The sequence below is a fragment of the Chlorocebus sabaeus genome, chromosome 22, assembly GCF_047675955.1.
Source record: "Chlorocebus sabaeus isolate Y175 chromosome 22, mChlSab1.0.hap1, whole genome shotgun sequence".
Classification (NCBI taxonomy): domain Eukaryota; kingdom Metazoa; phylum Chordata; class Mammalia; order Primates; family Cercopithecidae; genus Chlorocebus; species Chlorocebus sabaeus.
Genome location: NC_132925.1, coordinates 33,485,567 through 33,511,705, shown reverse-complemented (window position 1 = coordinate 33,511,705; position 26,139 = coordinate 33,485,567). Strand labels below are relative to the sequence as shown.

General features: G+C 38.6%; 1 protein-coding gene across 2 annotated transcripts in view; it reads right to left on the bottom strand.

Moving 5' to 3' along the window:
- ATP6V1A (ATPase H+ transporting V1 subunit A) overlaps positions 1-26,139 on the bottom strand; it is a 62,925-nt gene that overhangs the window by 22,447 nt on the left and 14,339 nt on the right. For both annotated transcript variants that reach the window (XM_007985775.3, XM_007985774.3), the window contains exons 2-6: positions 9,323-9,414; positions 6,993-7,121; positions 3,828-4,042; positions 3,432-3,569; positions 1,396-1,547 (exon numbers count right to left, since the gene is read on the bottom strand). In XM_007985775.3, the coding sequence (XP_007983966.1) occupies positions 1,396-1,547; positions 3,432-3,569; positions 3,828-4,042; positions 6,993-7,121; positions 9,323-9,404 (716 nt within the window). In that variant the 5' untranslated portion in view covers positions 9,405-9,414. The remainder of the gene's footprint in view (positions 1-1,395; positions 1,548-3,431; positions 3,570-3,827; positions 4,043-6,992; positions 7,122-9,322; positions 9,415-26,139) is intronic.

Sequence of the window (26,139 nt, the reverse complement as noted above, 5' to 3'; positions counted from 1 at the left end):
TTTTTAAAGCAGTCGTAGAAAATGGAAAGAGCAGACAACAAATTAAGAAAGACTGCTGGGCAGCAGAGAGAGCCCAGTTGATTTTATTTAGTCAGTGCAAAAATAATGACAGTTTTTACCATTACTTTTAATAGAAATCATCAATTTATGGTGACATAAATCTACTGTTTTTTTAATTATACCACAATTCTTTGTTTTTAAAAAGTTACACATGCAAATAAATTAAATATACACTTTATACTGGGAAATCTATTCCTGTGCATGCTTTTGGTTTACTGAGTGACCTAATAAATTGCTTGGTAATAATTTATACTTAAATCATTTGAACTTTGTACATCACAAAACCAGTTTACCATAAAATTATACAATTGGTTACAGAAAGGCTTAAGCCAAAAATTTACATCAGTTGAAAGCTATAGATATTGGAGTATTTACTTCTTTGCCATGAAATACGGCATTTTCCCCCTTGCTCTGTCATCTGAATTATTTAATAATTTTAAATCTAGAAGCAGATCCAGCATCAAACTTAAAGTTAGGTATTCATGTTGCTTTCTTCTCAGTTTGATTTATCCCAGGTATGGAGTTTGGGACTAAATTGATCCCCTGGATCACGTGATGACTGCAGAGATTTCCTTCACCAAAAATCAGATTAAAGCCATGTTTCTGAAGAGGTATGGGTACACTACAGCATTTAGAAGCACATTCTGTACTATTTTCTTTCCCTCTTCCAAATGTTATCCCAGTTATTTGGGTGGGGCTTCTGTCTTGGTTGCCAGTCTAGGATAACTTAAGAAACATGGTGGCCAGGTGCAGTGGCTCACACCTGTAATCCTAGAACTTTGGGAGGCCAAGGCAGGTGGATGACTTGAGCTCAGAAGTTTGAGATCAGCCTAGGCAACACAGTCAAACCCAGTCTCTACCAAAAATACAAAAAATTAGCTAGGTGTGGTGGTGCATGCCTGTGGTCCCAGCTACTCGGGAGGGTCAGGCAGGAGGAGGATTGCTTGAGCCTGGGAGGCAGAGGTTGCAGTGAGCTGACATCACGCCACTGCACTCTAGCCTGGGTGAGTGAGATCCTGTCTCAACTAGAAAAAAAAAAAAAAAAAAGAAACACAGTTATACTGTTTTGGTACAGATTTTCTTCAGCAAATTTAATTTTTCCAGAAAAGTTTCAGAAATAATGCTTTCTGTGGGCAACCATGAAAAAAGTAAATCTTCAACGGTTTGAATTTATAGTAAGTGCTAGCAATAGAAAAAAATACTTAATTCACCATTATTACTCTAGATAATGTATTACAGTGTTAAACACATAAACCCTTTATCTATGAAGATAATAAAAACATAAGCACATATAATAACTCTGAGGGAAAATCATGGGACACATCTCAAACTTACGGAAAAAGGGCATCAAGGACTCTCTGGCCAGTCAACAGAGGATGATTGGCTGGCAGCTTCTCAGTGACAGGTCGAACTTGACGTACAGGCCATACTTGCACCATGGTGAACTTTTCCTTTACACCTTCAAATTCAAGCTCCAAGACAACATCCTATAAAAATACAGTAGGATTTTAGTATGGTCAAATTTGTGAACATTTCTTCCTTCAAAATCAAAGTAACCCGATTCTCCTTGGGGTTAGGAAGGTGATACATGTAAGCAAAAAGGTAATGAGTAATATAATAACATTTGTGAACATTGAGATGCTTTCAAACATTCACAAATAGCGCCAATGTCCATGGCCCTACAGAAATCTCTAATTTTGTTGAAATATGAATTTGAATTATCTGCTTTAATGGGGTTGCTCCATTGGGAGTGAGTCTCCAAACTAGTGTGCAAGTCTAGTTGATTGCCCCAAATCCCTGTCTTAACTCTTGTTCTCTATCTCTGATAGAGCACAGTCTTACTCTTATGAAATGATTAAAAAATTACTATTTCTTATCACATTTTATTGGGAGAAAATTATATGCTATGATAGTCTTTTCAATAAAGTTATCTTCATACCCATAAAGATTACGAGCCTAATGTATTTGGTATTATGTGACTGTAAATAACATTAAAGGTCTAAGTTTTAATCCAGGGCCAGGCATGGATTACAGCTTATGCCTGTGATCCCAGCACTTTTGGGAGGCCAAGGCAGGAGGATCACTTGAGTACAGAAGTTCAAGACCAGCCTGGGCAACAGACTGAGATCCTGTCTCTAAAAAAAATTTTTTTAAATTAGGCTGGGCGCGGTGGCTCATGCCTGTAATCTCAGCAATTTGGGAGGCTGAGGTGGGCAGATCACGAGGTCAGGAGATCAAGACCATCCTGGCCAACATGGTGAAACTCCATCTCTACTAAAAAAACAAAAATTAGCTGAGTGTGGTGGCAGGAACCTGTAACCCCAGCTACTTGGAAAGCTGAGGTAGGAGAATCGCTTGAACCCAGGAGGCGGAGGATGCAGTGAGCAGAGATCACCCCACTGCACTCCAGCCTGGTGACAGAGTGACAGAGCAAGAGTCCATCTCAAAAAAGAAAAAAAAAAAATTAACTGGGCATGGTGGCATGTGCCTGTGGTCCCAGATACTTGGGAGGCTGAGGTGATAGAATTGCTTGAGCCCAGCAGGTTGAGGCTGCAGTGAGCTATGATTGCACCACTGCACTCCAGTCTGGGTAACACAGCAAGACATTGTCTCAAAAAAAAAAGAAAAAGAAAAAAAAGATAATTCAAATAATCTTATATAATATATAAGATTATATAATAATTATACAATATTATAATTATATAATAATATATAATAATTATTATAAAATTATATAATAATAATAACTTTTTTTTTTTTTTTTGAGATGGAGTCTCGCTCTGTTGCCCAGGTTGGAGTGCAATGGTGCAATCTCAGCTCACTATAACCTCTGCCTCCCAGGTTCAAGCGATTTTCCTGCCTCAGCCTCCTGAGTAGCTGGGATTACAGGTGCCCGCCACCACGCCTGGCTAATTTTTGTATTTTTAGTAGAGACGGGGTTTCACCATATTGGTCAGGCTGGTCTTGATCTCCTGACCTCGTGATCTGCCCACCTCACCCTCTCAAAGTGCTGGGATTACAGGTGTGAGACTACGCGCCCAGTCCTATTACATAATTATTATGTGACTATTGATACACCATTAAAATCAAAGTCTATTCTATGCCTAAACAATTAGGGCTTTAAATAAATGTAGCATCAGTTAAGATGGTAGAAAACTGTTACATTTCTTTAAAAAGAAATACTATGTTCTGCTTTTTTATCCCTGAATCCAAGTTAAAAACAAACAAACAAAAAACCTTCAAAAATTATAGGAGTTACTCAAAACTTACATATTAAATATCAATTGTTTAATTACTTAGGGCACTAAAACTGGGCAGCTGTCATATAAAAATAGAGCCACTCTGCAGGATAAAGTTCAAATGATACTTACAGAGGTATCATAATTCCCAGGTGGAGCAATATAAGTTACAGTTCCTCTGTTTCGTGGGGGTAACATGATTTTGTGTTTGATAAGCGAGTTCTCATTGACAATTCCATAAATGTCTCCGCCAGTGATATGACTACCAACCTAGAGGATAAATGTATTTGCTGTTTAATTTTCAAATAAATGTCAAGTAGACTTGCCCCTGCTGCTATAATTTAAATCATTTACCTGACTTATCAATAAAACATTAGTTCTAAAATCCCACAAAGTAGAGTTAAGAAAAAATTTAAACTATGCTTCTGTAGTCTATTTTTATTTGGACTAACAGTACAATGTAGTTTACTAAACATTCATTTTATATTCTTTCAATAACTTCAGAAATTCTTGGTTACACAGACATACCCGTAGGTTTTTGCAAGGTGTAAAGTCCCATTTGATATCTCTGCTAAGAGCAGACACGTTTACTCCTCTGGGGATGTAGATGCTTTGGGTCTGACTGCTGATATCCGACAAAGGTCTTTGAATACCATCAAAAATGGCTCCCATAATGCCAGGACCAAGCTCTACAGAGAGGGGTTTACCAGTGCGAAGGACAGGATCTCCAACAGAAACACCAGCTAAAAACAGCAGCTAAGGAGAACCTACTATGAAGGTTTAAAGACACTATTAACAGGAAATACCACAGTTTAACAAGGAAATGCCACTCAAGAAGTGAAAACAGAAGTTCCCAAACTTTCTCAGTTCACAGGATTTGTAGTGTTTTCAGTAATTTTTTTCAGTGTCCCAGGACAAAAGATATATCTAACACTTGCATTTATTAAATAGTTATGTCTAAATAACCTAATATGTATATATGTCCTAACAACTGAGTAGCAATTTGAGAAAAATATATGCATAAGTTGAAAAAAAATATTAATTTCAGTTCTAAATATCCATAATTCTTATGAATGTATATGCCCTTGGGGAACTATGTAATTTTCCAATCTTGGAATCAGATTGGAAACCTGTTCCATTTTGATTTTCACATTATACTTGCTTTTGTAGCTTAGCAACTGCCAGAAACTCAGCTTTGCAAAGATATGACATCACTGACAAAAATACAGTACAGCAACATAATGAAACTGTTTATTATCTCAAGCTACTAGTTCATGTGGTGTCTGACAATATGTCTAACATTCCTGTGTTTGCCTCAAAAATTTTAAATCTCCTGGCACCACATGAGTTTGCTGCAGCTTCTCAGAATGCCTCTGTAAAGTTTGGAAACCACAGGGCTAAAAATAGAAGCAAAACCCTCTCATTAATACATTGCTTCACATATACGGCTGAGGAATCAGTCCCCTGATAAGGGTATTAGTACTGGGACAAAACCTAAAATCTCAAAAATAAAGTTATTTTGAAAACATACAAATAAGAATAAAACATATAAATAAGCATAATGAGTCCACTTTATTCTCACACATTTGTTGACAGGAGTAAAATCAGTACAACTTTTCCTGAGAGCAATTTAGCAATATTTATCAAAATTCAAAATGGGTAAGTCTTGACCTAGGAATCGAACTTCTGTGAATTCTTACTATACTTACACTGTAGCACTGTTTATAACAACGAAAGACTAGAAACCAAAACTTCTATCATTAAGATATTGTTAAGTAAACAATGGTACATTTATATGACGGAATTATTATATGGCTATAAAAAAAAGAACCAGAGTTATCATGAATTCCTCTAGAAATATCTCTAAACTATGTATTTTCATTTCCAATTTTGATTATGAAAAATCTTCTGAACAACAACAAAGTTGAAAGAATTTTACAGTGGACTTCCAATCTCTACCAGTTAGATTCTACCTTTAACATTTTACTATATTTATCACATATCTATTTATCTTCTAGAATACATATACTTTTAAGTGAAAAAAAGCAAGGTGTATAACAGTACATATAATATGCTATCTTGGGAGGCTGAGGTGGGTGGATCACGAGGTCAGGAGTTCAAGACTAGCCTGGCCAAGATGGTGAAACCCCGTCTCTACTAAAAATACAAAAAATTAGCTGGGTGTGGTGGCACACGCCTGTAATCCCAGCTACTCGGGAGGCTGAGGCAGAGAATAGGTTAAACCTGGGAGGCGGAGGTTGCAGTAAGCCGAGATCGTGCCACTGCACTCCAGCCTGGGCAACAGAGCGAGACTCCATCTCAAACAAACAAACAAAAAACAAATACATATAGAGACAGAAAAAGGAAAGAAAATTGTATTTGCTCATGTCTGTAATTACTAAACTAGAAAGATATACAATAAAGGGAGCTATAAATGTGGTTGCATGTGTGCATGGAAGTGTGTATGTGTTTTGATAAATGGCTAGATACAAGACAACAAAGGCAAGGAGGGTTGTCACTGTTTACATTTTCATTTATTTTAAATCTTCAAGCCATGTAAAAGATTAAACAAAAGATAAAAGTAACAATAGAAAAAATATTTCTGATTAGTTACGATTTCATAGCTACAAAAACTTCTATTTTTATTTAAAATTTTTAGATGATTTTGTTTTAAATTGGCACCTAGTACTATAGAGAGACTAGTTATCTACATGCATGTGTTTTAGAATGGCAAAAACATCATACCAAATAAATCTTGATTAAATACTCAAATAATTAATGCTGATTTTGAGAATCAAAGTAAAACACATATAGAAGCACTAAAAAAGTGATTCTTCTTCACTAGGCTTAACCCTTTATGCTTATTTTTCATAGAAAATTGAAAATAAATACTACGTTTAAAAGCCAAAATTATGATAACCAAATAGTAAAGCTTTCCTAGTAATAAAACTGAAATGTAATACGTCACTCAGTGCTATTATGGTGACCAATTTATTTGTGGACTTACTATTTTAAACCGAAATCATAATTGGAGAATTTTAACCTCACAAATCAATATTGTTATTCTGTTTACGCTTTCTTCTACAGTATGTGTCCCACTGAAGAAAAAGTTCAGTTGATCCCCCTGAAGTTCATGATTTACTGAAGCAGTAAGAGCAATGAAAGTTCAGAAGATACTAATTTCTTAAAATAAGAATATTAATTCATAGTACCTTTCTCTCTTTCTTTAATGTACTCCTGGATAATTTAGGTCTCTTCACAACACCAGCATTTCATGCTTCTAATATCATTAGTTGTTACTGCTTTGTTGCTTCTACCTTTGGCTTAAATCCTTACTTTTTTTTTCTTTTCTGAGACAGAGTCTCACTCTGTCACCCAGGCTGGAGTGCAGCGGTGCAATCTTGGCTCACTGCAACCTCCCTCCTCCAGAGTTCAAGCGATTCCCCTGCCTCAGTCTCCCGAGTGGCTGGAATTACAGGCGCCTGCTACTACGCCCAGCTAATTTTCGTATTTTTATTACAGACGGAGTTTTACCATGTTGGCCAAGCTGGTCTCAAATTCCTGACCTCAGGTGATCCGTCTGCCTCGGCCTCCCAAAAGTGCTGAGATTACAGGTGTGAGGCACTGTGCCTGGCCTAAATTCTTAAATTTTGAAATATAGACAGTGGCAGGAAATTGAGCCAAAAAGGATACAAGTTTCTTCATACACCTGAATAGTAGCCATGTCACCCTCCAATCGAATAATCTCTCCAACCAGCTCGCTGTGGCCCACTCTCACCAGCTCATACATGGCTGCACCCGCCATGTCACAGGCTGTAACCACTGAAGAGAACAAAAGACTATTTTGATGACTTAAAACTCTAGTGTTCTGTGAATAGTCACAAATTATTAAAACACCCAATAAACCCAGTATCGTGCCTCTCTCATATATTCATAAGAAGGATAAAAACCTACTATTGAACATACTGGTAGTTTCACATAGATACATTTTTAGTGTATAATATAAACAGATAAGCCAAAGATTATTTATTTACATAATATACATGAAAACTTTTCAAACATTTCAAGTTCTGCACGGCAAACTTACCTGGTAGGATTCAAGTATGTTCTGAGAGTTGCTATGATATATGGAGTGAAGGCTTTGGAACAATAAAAAAACTTTTAAAAGTAGAAATTGGAATAAATGGTTTGGCTAGTAGTATGGTGGAATGCCACACAATTATCACTTTGCTATGCTGTTACCATTTCCTTTGAGAGACAGACCTAAAGGAATATCTTTACTTTCTAACAACTTACAGCAGTGGTTCTTAAAACTATTCTGGGACATGGACCCTTTTGAAAAACTAATAATAGCTCTACTAGAAAAACTCACACGCACATCTACAAAATTTTTTTCATAGGCCATAAGGATATTTACAATCAGTCACCACCATTGGGTAAGAAATTATCAATGGAATTCCATTTACTGAACTTACTATTTTGGACCATGTTGTCTAGTAAGCAAAAATTACTTTTCTAGCAGGGAGGAAAGGTTGCCATATTTTTAGACACGTGTAAGAATAAACCGATTTTTAATATTTAGCCTTGTGATACAACTGATTAGAACTATATAACAGGTAATACTTCAGTGGAAACTATTAAAGTTTTATGAGTTAATTAACCTGTGTTAAAACAATGAAGACTTATTCATTCTGTAAATATCTACCTCTATACTGATTACTTAAGAATTAAAATGCACTGAAATACCAGAGATAGTGAAATTTAAAAATCATATTTCATGAGCCAAAAAAGGATGCCATTGTTCCATTGCCTTATTAAGTACTTAAGAATTAAAAATTGCAGGAGGCAAGGGGAGGGAGAGCATTAGGACAAATACCTAATGCATGTGGGGCTTAAAACCTATACAACAGATTGATAGGTGCAGCAAGCCACCATGGCACATGTATACCTACGTAACAAACCTACACTTTCTGCACATGTATCCCAGAACTTAAAGTAAAATCTAAAAAAATTTAAAAAAAAAAATTGTTTCCAGGAGCAGTTTACTACACAGTTTCACAGAATATTTTTTCCTGAACTCTTTGATGTTCTTTTGCTTTTTCTCTAAAAGTTCTTGGGTTTAGCCTGTCCTTCCTAAAGACCCTTATGATCATTGAGAGGACAATTATTTCTCTGCATGGCAAAAGATACTGATAACCTTTTAATGACTTGCCAATGAAATCAAGCTCAAACACCAAGTTCTTGGGGGAGAAAAAAGGGGACAGTGACTGACAGTTTTCATTTGCATAAACATCAAAAAACTGTCATCACCACTACTGTAACTGGAACAAGAAAAAGACTATATAGCATGAGGTTTGAAGAAAGATAATACATCACCAAGCAGGCTTTACTTAGAGAAACTGTGACTGTGAATCACATTTTGTAGAGGGAGTATTCAATAACAAAACAAATACTGGCGCAAGATTTATTATTTAAAAAGCAGCACTCCACGTTTTGGCAGAATGAACACAAAGTTTGGGTACTAAAACTTCTTTCCCACAGGTAGTTAATAAGACACTTAACCATTCAAAAAGTTTCATAAATGCAAAAGGCAAAAGCTAATATTACTGAGAAATGCTCTGAGCATTTGAATTGTTAAAGTTCAAAGCAAATTAACATTTACTGAATGCCTGCTATATGCAAGATATTACATATTAAAAGCAATATACTTCATAGATTTTTTTACCTCAAATTTAACAAAAAATTAAGACATATAAAACTGAACACTAGTTGAACATTTACATAATTATAAACAGGATATCACAAAGCAGCACCTCAATAATTATCAAATTTAGATAATCAATGCTAGATGAGCCCTTATGATACAGATTCTACTTAAGTCTTACAGTCACTATGAGATCTCCTAATGACAAACGGAATTTATGCAGGTAAACAGAAAGTTGTATATTTCTATGTAAAATATTTTGAAAAGACATTAATCAAAGTTAGATATCCTTATTTTGAGATTATGATGTATTACTTACCAGGTCCTGAGACCCCATGCACATAACCAAATGTGCTTTCTTTATCTTCATCGAGTATTTTGGGTAGCTTGGAAAAATCCATGTTAGTTTACCTATGGTAAATAAATAAACAAATAAGTTATAATTATAAACCCTAAAGCAAAAGAACCAAAATACAGGTAGTCCACTAAGATGAGACCACTCTCATCTTTGGTGTATTCTTGAGTTATTATACTTCTTCAAAGTAGAATATAAAAATTTCCTTTTTCTTAATTTAAAACAATTTTTAAGAGGCTCTCTGTCACCCAGGCTGGAGTGTGGTGGTACAGTCATATCTCACTGCAGCCTCAGACTCCTGGACTCTAGCGATCCTCCTGCCTCAGCCTCCCAAGTAGCTATGACTACAGGTGTGTGCCAATACAGGACACACCACTACAGGTGTGTCCCAGCTAGTATTTGTTTTGTTTTTTGTTTTTGTTTGTTTTTGAGACAGAGTCTAACTCCACCACCCAGGCTAGAGTGCGGTGGAAGGATCTCTGCTCACTGCAACCTCTGCCTCCCAAGTTTAAGCAATTTCTGTGCCTCAGCCTCCAGGGTAGCTGGAATTACAGGTGCACGTGACCACGCCTGGCTAATTTTTGTATTTTTAGTAGAGACAGGGTTTTGCCACGTTGGCCAGTCTGGTCTCAAACTTCTGACCTCAAGTGATCTGCCCACCTCAGCTACCCAAAGTTCTGGGACTATGGACGTGAGCCACTGAACCCAGCCAAAATTCCCAAAATGTAGTTAAAACTACCCTATTCCTGGATGCTCAATGGTTATACCACAACTGAATTATATCTCTATGTGAGGTATTGCATAGGAAATATCGATAAGTATAACAAAAAACGTAAAGTTTTTTCAAAGATTTATCCACCCCTACAACAAGCCCATCCTCAATGACCTCTCTGACTTATCCAACTACTCTTCCACTTAATCATGCTGCAGATACATTCTGAACTCTTTGTCAGTTCTCAAAATCACAAGCACATTCTACCTCAGGGCCTTTGAACAGGTTGTTCCATCTGCTTAGAATGTTCTTCTCCAAGGTGTCTGCTCCTACACCTCCTTCAGGTCTTTTTTTCTAACACGGTCTGGTTCCGTCAGCTAGGCAGGAGTGTAATGGTGTGATCACGGCTCACAGCCAACTCAACATCCTGGGTTCAAGAGATCCTCCCACCTCATCCTCCCTAGTACCTGGGACCACAGGTGTGGACTACCACATCTGGCTAATTTTATTTTATTTTCTGTGAAGACAGGGTCTTAGTATGTTGCCTAGGCCTGTCTTAACCTCCTGGGCCCAAGTGATTCTCTGGCCTTGGCCTCCTGAAGTGTTGGGATTACAGGTGTGAGTCACCATGTTCAGTGCCCCTTCAGATCTTTACTCAAAGATCACCTTCTCCATGAGGCTTCTCTGTCCATTTATTTAAAACTGCAACATCCTCCCTCCTTCCCTACTTTATACCACAGCATTTTTCACAATGTAACAAATTATATATTTTACATTTTAAAAGTATTTATTTATTACCTATCTTTAAATTTTAACTAGGAATGTTTTTCCTTCTTTTAGTGGAACACACAGAATAGTTTAAGAAATTCATTTCAACCTCTTACTTTATAGATATACAATCTAAAAAACATGAACTATCCAAGTTCACATTGAAAACTAATAACAGATTCCAAAGGAGAAAGTTTATTTGTGACTGCTGGTCTACCTTAATAACTATTACCAATTGAATGAGGGAGATGAAATACATGTACACTTGAAAAGCTAAATAATGTCCAAAAATAACCACAAAGAGTCATAGATCAGTAAGTGATAAAGTGCCAAATAATATACCCTTATTTACTAAAAGTTCAAAGATTAGAATGTTTAGAGAAGACATCTTGAAGGTCAGGTAGAATTTGCACACAGTAGAAAAAGAAAGGTAGCAAAGACACTGCGGAGGGTAGAGGGGGTGCCAATAACAAAAGAATGGAGAAAAACATTCAGGAATAGTGAACAGACCAGCCTGACTGGTATAAAAGACTTATATTAAAGCAGCAGTGGGAAACAAGGATGTAAGGGTAAGACTAATTTGTGGATCTTGAACTGACTGCCAAAATAACAAGTGGACTTTATTCTATAAACACAAGGAAATCAGTGAAGATTGAGGGAGAACTATTATGAGAAGAATGGTATTCAATTACTTTAACAGAATTAAAGTAGGGTAGGCAGGATAAGTTGAAGCAGCTCAGGAAATAGGTAAGGCTTGAATGTCAATGGAATTCCATTTATTATATGTTTACAGAGCTTTTGAAGCTTTAAATAGCTGTATAGTAAAACAAAATGACTTAAATGCTCAACTGAGGGGCAAACACCACCTTGGGAACAGAGGAGAAACTGATTCCAACTTGAAGAAGTGTAGACCAATGTGGATGAAGTATAGTGAACAAGTAGCTGTAAAGTAAGTTTTTGTTTCTTTTTTTTTTGAGACACGTTCTCGCTGTCACGCAGGCTGGAGTGCAGTGGCGGGATCACGGCTCACTGCAGCCTTGACCTCCTGGGCTCAAGTGATCACCTCAGCCGCCCCCGTCCCCACTCCACCCAGTAGCTGGCAAGCACATGCCACCGCACCCAGCTAATTTTTACATTTATTGTAGAGACAGGGTTTCACCATGTTGCCCAGATTGGCCTCAAACTCCTGGGCTCAAGTGATCTGCCTGCCTCAGCTTCCCAAAGTGCTGGGATTACAGACATGAGCCACTGCTCCTGGCAGAAATTTATTAGGTTTTTTGGCTTCCTGAAGACACAGTAGAAGAAGTCATTAAGAGCAGGCATGGGACTGTAAACATTGGAATCTAAAGAGACAGAATGAGACTTTCTAGAAACTATGAGATAATACGGGGGAAAACAGAAAGAAAATTTAAAGACAAACATATTTAATTGGACAATAGGTTGGGAAGAGTCTTCAAAGAAGTAGTGAACAAGTGAATGAGGTGAAATTTCAATCTTCAGAAAATCAAAGATTTTCAAAATCAGAGAAGAAACTGACAATCATACATAGTCTAAGTTCCTCCCCAAATATGGGTATTTCCTCTATAGCATTCATGATACATGGTCATCTGCCTATTAAAGTGGAAAAAGCATGAGATCATGGGTCAGCAGACTTGGGATCACATTCTGGTCCTACCAATAACATGCTGCAGAACATCTTGGACAAATCAAAATCTCTTAATATCTGCATTTGAAAAACAGTAATAATGCCACCACCTACCCCAGACTTGTGATTGCCTTACAAATTTGCTTAAATGTTCCTTGTGTCTGGGTGAAGTGGCTCATGCCTATAATTCCAGCACTTTGGGGGGCTGAGGTGGGCGAATCACCTGAGGCCAGAAGTTCGACATTGGCCTAGCCAACACGGCAAAACCCCGTCTCTGCTAAGAATACAAAAATTTGCCGGGCGTGGTGGTGGGCACCTGTAATTCCAGCTACTCAGGAGGCTGAGGCAGGAGAATTGCTTGAACCTGGGAGGCGGAGGGTGCAGTGAGCCAAGATTGCACCACTGCATTCCAGCCTGGGCAACAAAAACAAAACTCCGTCTCAAAAAAAAAAGTTCCTTGTGAAATGTAATATGCTTACAAAAATGTCATCAGTAACACTATTTGAATATAGGTCCTGAATTTGGAAAAAGCCATTCTGTTTTTAGAAATACTATCTCATATCCAAACTAAATCTACTTCCCTTAACTTCTATCCTCTGGTCCTATTTTTTCCAACTACTATAGCCACACAAGGTATGTTTCCTCTCCAAGCAAATTCTCTTTAGTGCTTTCCACTGTCCCTCAAAGCATAATCTTTTCAGATCCCTCACTCCTGAAACTACCCTTTTCTAGAAGTATTTCACAAGGTCAGTATTTCTTTTAAGTAGTACAAATAAAACAACATTCTAGATGCTGTATGATTGAGTACTGAAGAGTACTACTTCATCTATTCTGAATGCTGCTTTTTTTTTCTTTTTTTTTGAGACAGGGTCTCACTCTCACTCTGTCACCCAGGCTGGAGCACAGTGGTATAATCTCGGTTCACTGCAACCTCCACCTCCGAGGTTCAAGCAATTCTTGTGCCTCAGCCTTCTGAGTAGCTGGGACTACAGTGTGCGCCAGTATGCCCAGCTAATTTTTGTATTTTTAGTAGAGACAGGGTTTCACCATGTTGGCCAGACTGGTCTCGAACTCCTGACCTCAAGTGATCTGCTCACCTGTAATTCCAAAGTGCTGGGATTACAGGCATGAGCCACTGTGCCTGGCTCTGAATGCTTTTTTTTTTTTTTTTTTTGAGATGGAGTCTCGTTTTGTTGCCCAGGCTGGAGTGTGGAGTGCAGTGGCACAATCTCGGCTCACGGCAAGCTCTGCCTCCTGGGTTCATGCCATTCTCCTGCCTCAGCCTTCTGAGTAGCTGGGACTACAGGCGCCTGCCACCATGCCCGGCTAATTTTTTGTATTTTTTAGTAGAGACAGGGTTTCACCATATTAGCCAGGATGGTCTCAATCTCATGACCTCGTGATCTGCCTACCTCGGCCTCCCAAAGTGCTGGGATTACAGGTGTAAGCCACCACACCTGGCAAATGCTTCTTTTTATTAAGAGACAAATGCCACGGTTTGAAGACTTTGAATTTATAAGTTGTGTCCTTAGGCAAATCAAATTCTTTCATCCTTTTGAGCCTGTTTCATCTGTAAAATCTAATGGGGTTTTTGTGAGGCATCTAACAGTATCCCTAACAGAAAAGTAATACTGATGACTACTAATTTTATTCTGTTAATATAAGCTAAGATAGCCTTTTTCTAAAGTGTCCAGTGATTCTTATCTTGCTACCAAATCTAGTAGTTCTTATCTTGAACCAAATCTAGTCACTCAGCTAGTTTTTTTGGATTTCAGAGAATATACAAGAGCATACCAAGAAATTTCCCTGCTTACAGTAGACTGCTATAGCATCCTGTTTCTTGTTCACATTCTGGGATGGGGTACATAGTTCTTATCTTGAACCAAATCTAGTCACTTAACTAGTTTTTTTCCCTAGTTATCAGGTGTATTTTATCATAACTTTATTTTCTAAGACCAACTGTATTTTTTTTAAGCATTGATGATGTGCCACCTGCTATATTATAGATAGAAAATATAATGATGTAAGATACAATCTTTCCCCCAAGGATCTTCTGGCATAGTGGGATGAAAAGACAAACAGGTAGTTATCATAAGGTGATATATGTGCTCTCTTAGGAGTACTATAGGCTGGACATTTAGAAAAGCATAAAGCAATGGCATCTAACCTAGACTTGGGCAAGATGAAAGTGACTTAACAGGAGGTTAAGCTAAGACTTGGAGGGATGAACAAAGAGGCATCAAAGTATCTAATAAAGCTTCCCTACAGATGGTTGAAACTTGTGGTTCAGGAAGGTATTCTAAAGTTTATGAGGGAATAATGATGTCTGTTCTGGGTTTTTAAAACGAGTATTTACATACTTTCCCTTTAAGACTAAACAGTGCATGCCTCCAAATGTATGAGCAATGATTAGCGGAAACCAAATGAGTTTGTTCATGACTCAGCTGTCTTGTGGGTTTAGCAGTCAGCTGGAAAATCCTAGCCAACATGAGAATTTTAATGATTCTATACTTTTTAACTCTTTAATTTTTAGGCACATATTATTTAATTTATGCCAAAGACAGCAGACATTAGGAAGTGACATCATACTAACAAGAGAACCTAGAGTCCTAGTGATAATTCTACAAATTTACATAAAGATAATTGTCACCAGATCCATAAATTTGCATTAATTTGGTGAATATTATTGTATTAGCAAACCAAGATGACTGTCCTTTTTAAAAAGCCAATATTGGCCAGGCACAGTGGCTCACACCTGTAATCCCAGCACTCTGGGGGGCCAAGGCGGGTGGATCACAAGGTCAGGAGTTTGAGATCAGCCTGACCAACATGGTGAAACCCCATCTCTACTAAAAATACAAAAAAATTAGCCAGGTGTGGTGGCGTGCGCCTATAATCCCAACCACTCAGGAGCCTGAGGCAGGAGAATTGTTTGAACCCAGGAGGCAGAGGTTGCAGTAAGCCAAGATCACACCACTGCACTCCAGCCTGGGTGACAGAGAAAGACTGAATCTCAAAAAACAAAAAACTAAGTGGAGAAAAAAATGATGATTCTGAGTAATTTAATTACTCCATTGTGTTTATACAGAGAAGTGGTTGTAAATACATCCTGAAATCTGCTCTTACCACATCTTTCATAATAATTATGAAAACATGAGTTTTAAAGTGTAAAATTCCAAGCATTTTTGTCCATTTTGATGTTTTAAAATATTTACATTTTAATCTGCTACAGCAACATGGATCTTTTATATTTCCTGTGCTCCTACCTAGAATGTTCTTTTCTCTAGGATTCATTTATTAACAACATTCATGTCTCTGCTCAAATATCCCCAGTCCAAAAAGCACTCCCATAGTGATTACTGAATAACTAACAGCTGTCAGCCCTCAAGGTCAGCCTCAGATGCTGACAGCTGCCTTGCCTGCATTCACACCACTTGCAGGGCAGTGTGCACCTGCTGAATGGACACAATGAGGTACAAAGGCCCAGCCATCTCAGCCTGATGCAGGGTACTCTCACACGCAACACTCACTCCAGATCTCTCCCACTGGGTAACGGAGGCTCTGTGGGACTTGCACTGCATTTCAACTTCTTCTGCCCAACTCTGCTTCCACCCCCTTCCTTTCAAATGTATTGATTCAAGTAAACATCGACGTGAATAACCACTCTATCTACTCCATCCCAGAATGTGAACCAGAAACAGGATGCTATAGCAGTCTACCGTAAGCAGGGAAATTTCTTGGCATGCTCTTGTATATTCTCTGAAATCCAAACAAATTTTACACTCTACTTCATCTCATACAATAAATTTTATAAGACACATATGTACCTCGTAAATATATACACTTATGTATCCATAAAAATAAGAAACCAAAAAAAACTGAAGAAAAAAAAGAAAGAAAAATATGCAAGTGTTTTCTCCCCACAGTGAAATAAAAATTACTCATCAGGCAGACATACTATAGTGACCTGATGACTGAATACGGCTAAACATAAAGCATTTTGGTAAGCACGGTCATACAACATACTAATTTGTTTATAACTCTTCCTTATTATCTGTGAATAGTTAAAAATACCCCACTAAAACCTTCTGCTTCATCATTGAATGCTTATGCTTCTCAGTGAAAAAGAATAGGCTTTTAAAAATACTAAAACAATCTCCTAGAACACCAACTTTCAATAAGCAAATTATACTGCAAGTTAGATTATATTGAAAGTTAATTTTTTTTTTTTTTGAGACCGAGTCTCCCTCTGTCGCCCAGGCTGGAGTGCAGTGGTGTGATCTCAGTTCACTGCAACCTCCACCTCCCAGGTTCAAGCAATTCTCCTGCCTCAGCCTCCCAAGTAGCTGGAATTACAGGCATGCGCCCCAACACCCAGGGAATTTTTTTTGTATTTTTAGTAGAGACGGGGTTTCACCTTATTGGACAGGCTGGTCTTGAACTGCTGACCTTGTGATCTGCCTGCCTCGGCCTCCCAAAGTGCTGGGATAACAGGCGTGAGTCACCATGCCTGGCCTGAAAGTTAATTTTATCCCAAATCTCTATAAGGTCCAAACTATGATATAATTTAATGCTACATAAAATAGCTTTACAGGCTATTTAATAACTCCTTCTTAAGACAATATATACCTACTGATTTTTTTTTTTTTTTTTTTTTTTTGGAAACAGAGTCTCAGTCTGCTACTCAGGCTGGAGTGCAGTGGCACAATGTCGGCTCACTGCAATGTCCACCTTCTGGGTTCAAGCAATTCTTGTGTCTCAGCCTCCCAAGTAGCTGAGATTATAGGCACAAGCCACTATGCCTGGCTAATTTTTTGCATTTTAATAGAGACCAGATTTCGCCAAATTGACGAGGCTAGTCTGGAACTCCTGACCTCAGGTAATCTGCCCGCCTTGGCCTCCCAAAGTGCTGGGATTACAGGCATAAGCCACTGTGCCCGGCCTATACAACTATTGTTGTTCTCCAACATTTAAAAAATAAAAGCATGAGGCCAGGCACGATAGTTCATGCCTGTAATCTCAGCACTTTGGGAGGCCAAGGCAGGTAGCTTACTTGAGGTCAGGAGTTCAAGACCAGCCTGGCCAACATGGTAAAATACTGTCTCTACCAAAAAATACAAAAATTAGCCAGGCGTGGTGACGCAAAACTGTAGTCTTAGCTACTTGGGAGGCTGGGGGAGGAGAACTGCTTGAACCAGGGAGGTGGAGGTTTCAGTGACTGGAGATTGCACCACTGCACTCCAGCCTGGGTGACAGAGTGAGAGTCTCAAAAGTAAATAAATAAATAAATAAATAAATAAATAAATAAAAGCAGCAATACTTATTACATACTTTCGTGAAAGCAGTGTGGTATGCACAGATGCACTCATAGAAAAATCAAATCAATGATTATATTAAAATGTTGCCTTTAGCTGTTATGACTTCAACCTTATTTAAGGGTAAAAAGTAAATGCAACTTACAACTAAGATTCTTTGGTTACAAATTATAGGAGTGCCCCTCTCCACCCCATTTGTGAAAGATTTAAACAAAAACAAAAACCCTGTGGTAGAAGAGGAAAAATCCAGAAAGGCAGCATAGGCAAGCCATCTGAGTTAATGAGTCATCAGTCTCTCCCCAACAAGCACTGCAGAACACTGCAGTGGCAAATAACACCAGAGGAAAAAATTTTTTTCTATAAGGTCCACTCCAAATTGCTGCTGGTTAATGCAACTGGTAATTTCATTATTTCAGAAATTATTCTTTTTACTACCAGAGTCTTGGATGATATGGCTGCTGGGGGCAAAGAAGAGGTGATACATAAAAGTTAAACACTAAGATTCCAAGGTAGTATTTACTCACATACAAAATCCTGGGGCACTTCATTGATAATGACGTATTATTTTGATGTAACACTTGTTACATTAGAGTGTAATGAAAAAATACATTCTATCTAATTGATTAAAGACTATCTCTGGAAATCACAGATTTTTAAAAATAGGTTCAGAAGAATCTAATGGATTATAACCACTTACTTATTTTCACACACTGTTAATCTTTTTAGAGAAAGGTGTCTCAAATCTGTTTAATATTTTTATGTTTGGTCAGAAAGTTATAGAACAGGTGGAATTCCAGCAAATAACATTACCTTATCATATTTTTAGAGTATCGTACTAGTCATTTTGTGACACTCTCTATTCATCTCCTTCAATCCACCTAACTAGCAACCCTATTAGAATGGCTTATGTGGCAGATTTATTTCACTATGTATATTTAGTTTCCTGACTTTTCCTTGCCAACCAAAAGCCAACTTTGTTCAAAATTTGGTAAGTCTACTACTGTAATTCCAGTTCCCTCGACTGCTTTGGAAATAAGCACATAATAAATGATGTTCTGACCAACAAGAATTAAGGCAAAATCTGTTGGAGACATTCTGGAAATAATTTCTTTGTTCTTTTAAAAGATACAGGCAGCTGGGCACAGTGGCTGTAATCCTAGCACTTTGGGAGGTCAAGGTGGGCGGATGACCTGAGGTCAGGAGTTTGAGACCAGCCTGGCCAACATGGCGAAATCCCATCTCTACTAAAAATACAAAAATTAGCTGGGCATGGTGATGTGCGCCTGTAATCCCAGCTACCTGGGAGGCCGAGGCAGGAGAATTGTGTGAACCTGGAAGGCAGAGGTTATAGTGAGCCGAGATCACGCCACTGCACTCCAGCCTGGGCGACAGAGTGAGACTCCATCTCCAAAAAAAAAAAGATACAGGCTATGAGAAACAATATTCTCCTTTGGGATTTGGTCATCTGCCTGGGACATCTGGAACTGTGGCAGCCATATTAGGACCTTGAGGGAGCTAAGCAGGCAGCCTCAAAGGATGACAAAACAGAAAGACAAAAGACATCTGAGTCCTTGTTGCCTTCATTGGCACACTCAATTAACCAACACAACAAGAAAGGACTTTCAAAAATAAATATTTTTATATTGTACATATTTCATAGTGCTTTTCTAAAAATAAATAAACCAAAAGGTTAAGAACAAACATGAGGTCATCAGTGAAGTAGTCCATAACAATTACTAAGGTGGACTACAATGAAATGTGTAGAAAAAAGTAGGAATCAAAGAGTAGAGAAGAACAGCAAAGTCACAGCTGGCAAACTGGACTAACAATCAGGAAAAATTTATTCTTATTGGAATAAAATTATTTGAGGACACACACACACACTCTTCTATTTCAACTGTGTATCAAAAACAAACACATTCCTGAAAAAGAAATAGTGACGATAAAAGCTAGTCTGGACACTTAAACTGGGAATGGAATTTAAATTGTGCCAGCTAAACATACTTAAGGTTTGTCAACAAGCTTGTCCAGAAATGATTTTTATGTCACTTTTAGAAATAGATTCCTTTCCAGCCAGGCACGGTGGCTCACATCTGTAATCCCAGCACTTTGGGAGGCAAAGGTGGGTGAATTACGAGATCAGGAGTTCAAGACCTGCCTGGCCAAGATGGTGAAACCCTGTCTCTACTACAAATACAAAAAAATTAGCTGGGCGTGGTGGCAGGCACCTGTAACCCCAGCTACTTGGGAAGCTGAGGCAGAGAGGAGGTGGAGGTTGCAGGGAGCTGAGATTGCGCCACTGTACTCTAGCCTGGGCAACAGAGCAAGACTCCATCTCAAAAAAAAAAAGAAGTAGCTTCCTTTCCCTTCAAATTTTTTTTAAATAAAATTGTGTGATATTAGGTGAAACAGTAACAAAATACTGTACTGAGTGTACAAGTTCCACAGTATCAATGTATAGGCTAGAAGCCTATGGTCAATGGTAAAACTGATGTACAGATTCAAGTATCCCTGCCCTCAAGGTGCATATTATATCATTTTCCTACTTCCTCCCTTTCATATGGCATAGTGTCTTATACAGCAGTAACTCAGTAAAATGTTCTGAAATTAAAAAGAGATAACATCAGGCTGGGCGTAGCGGCTTACACCTGTAATCTGAGCACTTTGGGAGGCTGAGGCAGGTGGATGAAGTCAGGAGTTGGAGATCAGTTTGGCCAACATGACAAAACCTGGTCTCTACTAAAAATACAAAAATTAGTCGGGCAAGTGCCTGTAATCCCAGCTACTCAGGGGGCTGAAGCAGGAGAATTGCTTGAATCCAGGAAGCTGAGGTTGCAATGAGCCAAGATCACACCACTGCACTCCAGCCTGGGCACCAGAGCAAGACTCCGTCTCAAAATAAATAAATAAATAAATAAAGACATAACATCAACTACTATTTGTTAAGTACATATCACACTCCAGGCTTTATGTTAAAAAAGCAAACATCTCTTTAACTCTTAACAATAGTCCTATGAAATAGGTATTATTTAATTCAGAAATAGGGGACAGAACTAAAGACTGATGATGACCAGATTTAGTCTGATCACAACACCTAGGCATTTAATAAATAATTCAAAAGACCTTATTTAGACAGTTTTCACCTTTAGCTATTACGTTGGTGTAAAAGTAATTGCCATTTTGCCATCAAAAGCAATGGCAAAAACTGCAATTACTTTTGCACCAACTATACCATTTCTTAGAAAAGAAAGCCATGTGTCATGGACTAAGTGTGTCCACCCAAAATTCACATTTTAATTCCAACCCTCAACGTGATGGTATTAGGAAGTGGGGCCTTTGGGACATAATTAGGTCATGAAGGTGGAGCCCTCATGAATGGGATTAGTGCCTCTCTAAAGATGATCTCTGAACTGGATGCAGGGGCTCATGCCTGTAATCTCAGCACTTTGGGAGGCTGAGGCAGGAGGATTGCATGAGTCCAGGTGTTCAAGAACAGAATAGGTAACATTGTGAGACCTTGTCCCTACCAAAAATTAAAAAATTAGCAGGGCGTGGTGGTGTGTGCCCACAGTTCCAGCTACTCAGGAGGTTGAAGTGGAGGACTGCTTGAGCCTGGAAGGTTGAGGCTGCACTGAGCCATGATCGCACTGCTGCACTCCAGCCTGGGTGACAGAGTGAGACTCTGTCTCAAGGGAAGCAAAAAAAAAAAGAGAGAGAGAGAGAAAGGGAGAGATGATCTCTGCTCTCTACCATGTGAGGATACAAGAAGATATCCATCTACAAGCCAGAAGGAAGCAGGCTCTGACCAGACACAGGATCTATAGGCACCCTGACCTCAGACTTCCCACACTCTAGACCATGAGAAATGTTGCTGTTTAAGTTACATAGTCTATGGCCATTTGTTATAGCAATCAAACTAAAGACTTTTTTTGTATTACTTACTGACCCTATGTTAGAATGACAATGGATAAGATGCAGGCAAAAGGGAGAAGATGAAAAAAAGGTGACATAACGGGTCATTCACAAACTAAGGAGTAATTAGTAGAACAAGAACTGACTGTTCCTAAATTACCCATCTCCTTTTTTTTGAGATGGAGTCTTGCTCTGTCACCCAGGCTGGAGTGCAGTGGTGCAATCTTGGCTCACTGCAACCTCTGCCTCCTGGGTTCATGCGATTCTCCTGTCTCAGTCTCTCGAGCAGCTAGGATTACAGGTGCATGCCACCACACCTGTCAACCTTTTTTTTTTTTTTGTATTTTCAGTACAGATGGGATTTCACCAAGTTGGCCAAGCTGGTCTCGAACTCCTGATCTCAAGTAATCTGCCCACCTCAGCCTCCCAAAGTGCTGGGAAAACAGGCTGAGCCACCGCGTCGGGCCACCCATCTTTCTCTCTCTCTCTTTTTTTTTTTTTTGAGATGGAGTTTTGCTCTTGTTGCCCAGGCTGGAGTGCAAAGGCGCCGTCTCGGCTCACTACAACCTCCACCTCCCGGTTTTAAGCTACTCTTCCTGCCTCAGCCTCCCAAGTAGCTGGGATTAAATGCATGCATCACCACGCCTGGCTAATTTTGTAATTTTAGTAGAGATGGGGTTTTACCACGTTGGTCAGGCTGGTCTTGAACTCCTGACCTCAGGGGATCTGCCCACCTCAGGCTCCCAAAGTGCTGGATGAGCCATTGCACCTGGCCCCATCTCTTATAGAACTAAGATTTTTTAAAAACTTAATGCTGTATTTTGCTAATACCTAGCTTTATAACACAAACATAACTGACTATATTAGCCAAAAAAAAGATAAAGCATCAATGTGACTACAAAGTAAATGGACATATCTAAGAGGAAAATGGGCGTATTTGAGGATAATCACAATATTGATGCCCACAGACTCAATACAACTTTGCTACTACTAAAAATAGAGAACAGTAGTGGAAAATTTCTGGTCAATTATTTTAAGTTCGGAACAACGAAGCTACCTGAAACAGAATTAGGGTAAGAAATTCCTGCTTTTTTTTTTGTTTTAATTAAGACATGGTTTGGGCCTGGCTCTATCACCTATGCTGAAGTACAGTGATGCAATCTCAGCTCACTGCAACCTCCACCTCCAGGGCTCAAGTGATCCCCCCACCTCCGTGCTGGGATTACAGGCATAATTACAGCACTGGGATTACAGGCATGAGCTACTGTGCTGGGCCTTATTTTTTTTATTTCTTAAACTTGATAAACTAAAGGGAGAAAAGTAATTGTAAACCTCACCTTAATATCCCACATTTGAAATTTTAGGAAATTTTCCTGGTTTCAGGTTACAAAGAAAAAACAAGATACCAAAGAAGATCGTATCGATTTAAAGCTTAACTTACCTATGATGTAAACAGCCAAGAAGACAGCCAACAACATAAATAGTAAAGAAAGCATTTGTTACACATCTTTCTTTAAAATCTGCTTTCAGAAGCAATATGCTTATAATTTTAAAAATACCTAATGAAAGGTCTCACCACTTGAATATGATTAACTTTATTATTTCCCCACAATTTTTTTACATAATTGTAATCAATACTAGAATACAATTATTTTACTTCAATTTTTCTATGCGCTACACAGTCTTTGTGTCATCTTAAACTGTATACCATTCCATTAAATAGATACCATACTTTATCTAACAACAGTAACTCTCTATCGCATAACAAGACTGCTTCCTATTTTGAGCTGTTTTTAACATTTTGCTAACACACTTTTTCTTTTTTTTTCTTTTTTTTTTTGAGACGAGGTCTTGCGCTGTCCCGCAGGCAGGAGTACAGTGGTGCAATCAAGGCTCACTGTAACCTCAATCTCTTGGGTTGAAGCAATCCTCCTGCCTCAGCCTCCCTTGCTGGGACCACAGGCATGTAACACCACGCCAGCTAACTTTTTGATTTTTATGTAAAGATGAAGTCTCACTCTGTTACCCAGGCTGCTCTTGAACTCCTGGGCTCAAGTGATCTTCCCGCTTCAGCCTCCCAAAGTGCTGGGATTACAGGTGTAAGCCACTGCACCCTGACATTTTAATTCATTTTAACTTACTGACTAGGTAAAGGCAAGGTAAGGCAGTTACCTAAGAATCCATTGTGATGTCTCACAAGAGCAGTTCTTATGAACACACAGACCCCTATCTAGAAGTTAATACCATATTTCACCTAATCTAAGATAATATCAATTTTAATAAACTCCTTTATTTGATGTACTACTAAGGAAAAAAACCTGACAAATTATGGCATTCCAGAAATTGCAGGACAGGCACTAATTTCAGAGCTGTTAAAAATATGGAAGAAAAATGTCCTACAAACAACAAAATATGGTATTAGAACTAATTACAGTACAATATTTATATACACGAGAAGTCAAACTTGCCACCTTCAATAGAAATAAAGTGAAGACCTAAGAAACAGGAGAACAAAAGATCTCTGAACTGGTATAATGACAGTCTTAAAGCTTCTGCACATGGCAAAAGACCTTCATACAGTCTTAGGACTCAATTTATGCACAATTAAAAATTATTATCTAATACTTTGGACCACTGCAGATTTAAAGCAGCAAATCATTAGAGAGTTATTCTACAAGAATAAATGGAAGGGCTGGGTGCAGTGGCTCACACCTGTAATCCCAGCACTTTGGGAGGCCGAGGCAGGCGGATCAAGAGGTCAGGAGATCGAGACCATCCTGGCTAACACGGCGAAACCACGTCTCTACCAAAAATACAAAAAAATTAGCCAGGCGTGATGGCGGGTGCCTGTAGTCCCAGCTACTTGGAGGCTGAGGCAGAGGAATGGTGAACCCGGGAGGCAGAGGTTGCAGTAAGCCGAGACTGTGCCACTGCACTCCAGCCTGGAGACTGAGCGAGACTTCATCTCAAAAAAATAAAAATAAAATAAATAAAATAAAATAAATGGAAGGTGAAAAGGAAAGAGATGTGAATTGACTAATGGTAATAAGAATGACCCATAACCATCAAGAAAAGGTTAATTTGGATTTATTACCTTCTAGGAAATGTGGGGAAAAAATTGGTAATATGCAACTGAGTCCTTAAAGATGTTCAAGACTTTTGATCCAAAAATTGTATTTCTGGGAATATATTTGGCATGTGGATAAGGACTTATTTATATATGTGTTTACTGTTATACTGCAATATTAGAAAAACCTTTAAAATCCAATAATGACAACAAAATGTAGTATTATCTGAAATCCTATAGTATTCCCCCCACACAAAATGTACTTAAAAATAATAATGAAATTTCTTATGTTAAATAGTCTACAATTCCAAGTTCATAGTGCCAAGAGCTGTCATCAGCAAATTCTCTTCTGGAATCATCAACCTTCATGGTGTATTAGCATTGCAATGACTGGCTTTTGGATAGGCTTTTGTCAGATTAACTGCCTATGAAATGACTTTACCAATTTTTTTCTTATTTTTTTTTTGAGACAGAGTTTCATTCTTGTTACCCAGGATGGAATGCAATGGTGTGATCTCAACTCACTGCAACCTCAAATCACTGAACCACGTCCCAGGTTCATGCGATTCTCTTGCCTCAGCCTCCCAAGTAGCTGGGATTACAGGCATGCGCCACTACGCCCGGCTAATTTTGTATTTTTAGTAGAGACGAGGTTTCTCCATGTTGGCCAGGCTTGTCTCGAACTCCTGACCTCAGGTGATCCGCCCGCTTCGGCCTCCGAAAGTGCTGGGATTACAGGCATGAGCCACCACGCCCGGCCGACTTTACCAATTTTTTTAAAATTCAGGCAATCATGCAGGAAAATTATCACCTTCAAAAGAAGTCAAACTAGAAACCGTATAACTACTTTAAAAAGGTAATTGCTTAAAATACTTAAAACTTTATTTTTCTTTTTTTTTGAGACGGAGTTTTGCTCTTGTTGCCTAGGCTGGAGTGCAATGGCGCAATCTCGGCTCACTGCAACCTCCACCTGCCGGGTTCAAGCGATTCTCCTGCCTCAGCCTCCAGAGTAGCTGGGATTACAGGCATGTACCTCCATGCCTAGCTAATTTTGTATTTTTAGTAGAGTCGGGGTTTCTCCATGTTGGTCAGGCTGGTCTTGAACTCCCAACCTCAGGTGATCTACCTGCCTCGGCCTCCCAAAGTGCTGAGATTACACGTGTGAGCCACCACGCCCAGCCGAAACCTATTTTTAAAACTTTACAATTACCATATTACTCTTGTTACTGAGCAAATTTTGATGGCTTTGCCAAAAAAAAAAACAAAACATGAGCAGCTAAACTAGCCAAATATAAGCAATGTAGGCATTTGAGACTGATGCACATACAAGGAACAAAAAAAGAGACAGCATCAAAACTAAAA